Raw genomic sequence first — 5,929 nt, 5'->3', positions numbered from 1 at the left:
TTTACTCGTTTTGAGTGTAGAAAATTTGTGTGCATATTTAATATTTTGCTTTGAAACTGCTCAATAATACTCCAAACAATATAATAGGTACCCACATAAATTATTCATGACAGGTATACATGTATTTATCCATAAATTTTAACTGGTATGAGTAGGGATAAGAATACCTTATAATTATTACCTAATCCTATCTCCCCCCCCCCCCCCCCCCCCCACACACACACACATATATATATATATATATATATATATATATATATTGACAAAATTAATAATAATAATACCTAAAAGATAGATCACATTCTTTAGTAAAAAAAAAATATGTTCATTAATTGCTAAGATATAGATCACACTTTCTTTAAAATGATTCTCCAAAAAAAAAATTATATTCTTTATAGAGATAAATCACGATCTTTATTTACATAGAGATCGATCACATTTTGTAATTAAAAAAATACCTTCCTTATTTGTTTTTTTTCCTTTTTTTAAAAGATATTTAAATAGGATTTTAATTTTTATAATATTTTATGTATGATTATATTTTTATAATCTTTGAACGGGGTTTTAGTTTAATTATTAGTGTATTTTTAATCAATATTTTATCAATCAATTTTCGTAATTAATTAAAGTGCAACTATGAGTAATTAGATATCTAACCAGAAAAAACACGTATTAAAATTACTACTATACTCACACATGAGTCTGAATATGGAAATTGTTTTTAAAGTGCAAGTATGAGAACAACTAGTGATAGATCTAAATATTGTGGAGATATTATTTATACACATAAATTTTATGGGGCCAATACTTATATTATAAATTAATTTTTTTATATTATATTTTAAACTATGAAGAAAACATTAAAAATTTATGGGGACAATTACTCCCAGTGTGCAACAAATAGACCCGTTCCTGAAAACGACTACTATAATATCATACTCAAACTTTACTCATTGTTATTAAAATACTTGAACAAAATTAGAGAGATTTAAAAACAATTTCCTTTACTATACAAAGACGAATGGACTTTTTAATTTCAATCAATAAAAATAATTATAATCATCTAAAAAAACAAATCAATAAGATAAAGTCAACTCCAAGATAATGAGAAATTTAATATAAAAATAATTTAAATGTATTTAATGTTAAAATTTAAATGATATAAAAGTCATGTCAAGAGAAACAAGAACATACAAATTCATCGTAGTGCCAATGGAGCTCGCAAAGAGTTTGTTTTAGAGGAGTTCGTGGTTAATTAGTCCTTCTCCTGTTTTAGACTTGTTCCTTTTTTGTCTAGCTAGTGCTAGTTAGCTCTTGTTTTCTATTTTTCCTCACTGTACCAAAAAAATACTGTAACTAGAAATGTGTTTTCATCTCTAAAAAAAAGTGTTAAGATTTACTACTAATAAACGTTCAAATTTGTAATACACCATTAATGATTTTTTTTATACTTCAGAATGATGATTTTTATTTGAACTAAATAAACCAAAAAGATCGTAATCATTGCAAATATGCATGCTATAATTAATTAATTGTTTTGAAATCCATGCTCAATAAATTTGGGTTCAACGTGGCAGATTTCCCATAATCTAAATAAAATGGAAACTATAATCTTTTAAGATAAAATATATATTGATGGTGATTTGAATGGAAGACGTGGTAGTTGATTATAAATTGACCAAACCAAAGGAATAAAGTGCATGATATAGGAGTGAAAAAATTAAATATCATATAAGTGAGGAATTCTTTTCTTTTTCTTCTTTTTCTTTTTAGAGTGAATTTTGAAATTTTTTATATAAATCAAATTCTTCATCTCAATTTGTGTTTTGTGATGTTTTTATTAATTTCATGGCTAATTTTGCTTAAGGAAGTTAATTAGTTTTAATTTCTTGCTTTGCTTTGTTTTCAATCGGTATTTTTGTTTGTATTAAAGGTTAATTGGGATTATTATCATTGAATCAATTGTAGAAAATCTCAATTAATCCATGTCATGCCATATTTTAATTGATTGATTCTTTTGCTGCCTTTTATTTATTTCCTATCAGCTTACCTAATAAGATTTCACCATAAAAAAAATAGCTTACCTAATAAGAATGAATTTGTTTTTCTTTTTAAATTCGTTTTGGATTCATGGCAGCACTAGGGGTTTCAACTTTTTTCACTTCTCTGCAATGGATTTGTGTCGATAAAGTTCTCCATGCTGTGTCCCGTGATGACAAAACCCTCAAAGATATTAATGTTGAACCTAAAATATCTTGTACTACAAAGGCCCATGAAGATACTCGTGATGTCTCCATAGTGTCTTGTGTTGATAAGGCAATGAAAGACACCCATGTTATACATGACAAGGCACTCGAAGATGAAATCCTAAAAGATATCCATGGTGAACCTGAGATATCTTTTGTTAATGAAAAGACCCTTGAAGACATTCATGTTGTCTCTACAATATCTTGTGTAGATAAGGTCATGGAAGACACTCATGTTGATGTACTACATGATAAAGCACTCAAAGATCAAACCCTAGAAGATATATATCTATGTTGAACCTGATATATCTTGTGCTGAAAAGATCCTTGAAGACACCCATGATGTCTCGACAATGTCTTGTGTTGATAAGGTCATGGAAGACCCTCATGTTGTACTACATGATAAACACTCGAAGATTTCCATGTTGTAACTGAAAAGAGAGTAAGTTTCCCCATTCCTTTCAACAAAACTTCTATTATGATAAAATTAGTTTCAAGTTATTTAAATTTTTGTTAAATTTGATTTTAGTTTTTTATATAAGAATTTACCAATTAGTAGAAGTTAAACAAAACAATATGATCAAACTAGCCTACCCTAAGTTATGATGAATTTATACACAATAACTGATGCATAAATGCAAAATAACTTTTGTCTCTAATCAACAAAGCTAGCATTCTTACTGTTTAAAACAATAGTGATGTCATTCTGTTTTATATCCCGCCAACAATTATCCAAATGCACGAATATGAAATAAACCTATGCTAGCTAGTAATTAAAATGTTCTGAAAACGTGCCTTTCAGTCATAAGTTCCAGCAATGAACAACAGCCCTTGCCTCTTTTCCTTTATATTTGAATTTCACCATTGATATTAATTCATGCTCTCCAGTTTTCAATCCACTGTGTGAACGAGTAGCAATGAATGGTGTTTTTGCTTGCTGTATTTTATATTTTAATAATGGTTCTTTTGCTTGCTGTATCTTATGAATGATGAATATCACCAGTTACATGAATCACATGACGTGATTCAGCAGAATTAAAAATCAAAGTTTAAGAAATTAGAAATTAAGACCAATTTTAACTGATGTGATTGGTTGAGATTTTTTATTATTATTACTAATTAGATTTTTTTAGTTATTATTTTATGTATTTTTCAATAAGCCTCACTAACCTTTTTTTTTTTTTTTATGGTGTTTTTTAATAGATTGAAATGATGGAAGAGATGCCCAAGAATGAAGTGCAACAAGAGAGCCAAATCATGAACAAAAGGAAGATTATCAATGAAATGGTTTGGAGAAAGAAGATTTTTGTTGGGGGCTTACCTTCTGGCATATCAGAGGAGGAGTTCAAGAATTATTTTGAGAGGTTTGGCACAATAACTGATGTGGTGGTGATTCAAGACAGTGTCACACACCGGCCTAGGGGATTTGGATTCATCACATTTGATTCAGAAAAATTGGTTGAAAATGTTATGCTAAATAGCTTCCATGATTTGAATGGTAAAATAGTGGAGGTCAAGAGGGTGGTGCCAAAATTGGAGAATAATAATAATGGTGCTTTTGATCAATTAAAATCCAATTATGGAAAAGGAACGTCTTTGAAAAGTTTTCCTTATTATTATGGTACCAATAGCAGCATTCCAATCCCTGATTGTGGTCCTTCTCCTTGGTACCAAAATAATGGGTTATATTTTCATGCACCAAATTCCTATGATTGGTACCCTATTGATGCTTCTTTTCCTTGGCATATGCCCATGGTACCCATGACTCAGCCATGTCCACACCCTTTTGGCTATTGTTTCCCAAGTTATCCATATGTTGGTGGGAATGATGGGGTGAAAAGATAGGCTCACAAGGAAGAAATGATTAGATACAAGATTAAATTAAAAGTTCACTCTTTTTTTTTTCTTGAATCATTTGATGCAAATATTTATTGCGTAGTCATCGAACTGAAACTTCAATCTGGAATTAATTTTAGCATCCAATTTACTTGAAGAATTTATCTTGATTTTGTCGTTAGATATAACTTTTTTTTTGTTTTCTTTTCATTCCTTTGGGCTTTTGCAACTGTGTAAATAAAATTCGAATTTATAAATTTGTATAACTTATTTGTTTCCTTGGTTGCTAATTCATTATATTAGTTATTATTATTTTACTCCTGACGAGGAGTTATTATATTTGTCGTTAGATATAACCTTTTTTGTTTTCTTTTCATTCTTTTTGCAACTGTGATATTTAAAAAATCATATAAATTATTTGTCCTTGATTGCTAATTCATTATATTAGTTGTTATTATTATAATTTTAATCCTGAAAATCAATTATAAGACTGACATAATGAAAATATTTTTAACAAAACTAATAAATTTAACAGTTGACAATTTTTTTTTACTCCTGACTATAACTCTTTAATCGTCATGTATTTTTAGTTTTAGGACTCGTGTTTTTTTTAATCTTTTAATTTATGTGATAGAAAAATGAAAAAGAATTAGGAAGAAAATGACATGGAAGAAAAAAAATAAGTGTATAGTCATAATTTTTCTTTGATATGACTATGCTATGTTTGTTATGATATATAAAATAACATTGATTGTTTTATTATAGTTCAGAATGTTATTCTGATATATGTTGTATACATATATTTTCTATCATTGATATATTGAAAAAACATAAACTTTATAATTGAAATACTTAAATAGGTTATTAATTCCTCAAATTAGATATTTATTTTTCTAGTCTTCCAAATTAAAATTTGCTTTTCTAAGCCCTTTAAAATTGAGATTTTTTTTTTTAGTTTCTCACCGCAAAATCATTAGAGTGAGCCAAGCAAGAATTATTGAATTTGTAATTTATAACGATTTTTAATCACTGGAATTTGATTTTGTAATTCAAATTTTAAAATATCACTTCTGAAATTAAATTAAAAATCAAATTCTAGCTGTAAAAATTTGTCACAAATTACAAATTCAATATTATTTGTTTGACCATTATGAAGTTTGTAAATGTACAATTTATAATTGAAAGCCTCTGAAAATTTTATTATTTGCTTTTCATCTTATCCTTAAGTCATGGTATTCAGCATTCACATTTTTATGATTTGCTTTTGAAGGGAAAAGTAGGTATTAACTATTAAATCTGCTATCGGTATCTCTTGCAGAAGATAAATGGAAATCTTTGTTGTAGGTGTGCTATGATATCAGTCCTTGGTTGCTAAATATTAAAATAAGTACAAACTTAAATCCATTCCTGATGAGTAGTTTAGGTTTGACCGGAATTAGATAATAATAATAATAATAATAATAATAATAATAATAATAATAATAATAATAATAATAATAATAATAATTTAATACATGAGCTACTGAAGACTCAAACATTCCAATTCTCAATTTTGGTCTTAAGATCAGTATGGAAGGAAATGAGTGATTTCTGACGATTAGTGAAAGCTGCAGCAATCTGCTTATAACTTCCCCTTCTATATTTTTCCTTCTCAGCACTTCAGTATTTAAATCTTTCAAAGCATTTTCCTTATGGATGGAAACCATTAATAGTTTCTCTGCTGATTCAGAGAACTTCTGTAGCAAAGTATCTCTTTCCAGGTTTTCATATCTTTCATTTAAATCCTCCTTTGCAGTTTCACCTCCCATATCAGAGCCCATTGTCACAAAAATTAAGTTTAGAATAAT

The 5,929-nt window shown here is 28.0% G+C and overlaps 1 protein-coding gene across 1 annotated transcript; it reads left to right on the top strand.

Moving 5' to 3' along the window:
• The first annotated feature begins 2,130 nt into the window (after positions 1-2,130).
• LOC114391748 (RNA-binding protein 1-like) lies at positions 2,131-4,174 on the top strand. Its single transcript, XM_028352703.1, has 2 exons — positions 2,131-2,487; positions 3,450-4,174. Exons 1-2 carry the CDS (start codon positions 2,131-2,133, stop codon positions 4,089-4,091), a joined length of 999 nt encoding a protein of 332 aa, XP_028208504.1. The 3' UTR covers positions 4,092-4,174.
• The last annotated feature ends 1,755 nt before the right edge of the window (positions 4,175-5,929 follow it).

Source organism: Glycine soja, chromosome 17, assembly GCF_004193775.1.
Source record: "Glycine soja cultivar W05 chromosome 17, ASM419377v2, whole genome shotgun sequence".
NCBI lineage: Eukaryota > Viridiplantae > Streptophyta > Magnoliopsida > Fabales > Fabaceae > Glycine > Glycine soja.
Note: the sequence above shows the minus strand (reverse complement) of the source record. Positions and strands in the feature narration are given on the sequence as shown.

Coding starts and splice junctions, on each gene's coding strand:
- LOC114391748 (XM_028352703.1), top strand. CDS start 2,131: ATGGCAGCACTAGGGGTTTCAACTTTTTTCACTTCTCTGCAATGGATT. Junction 2,488..3,449: donor TGGAAGACACTCATGTTGAT/GTACTACATGAT, acceptor GTTTTTTAATAG/ATTGAAATGATGGAAGAGAT.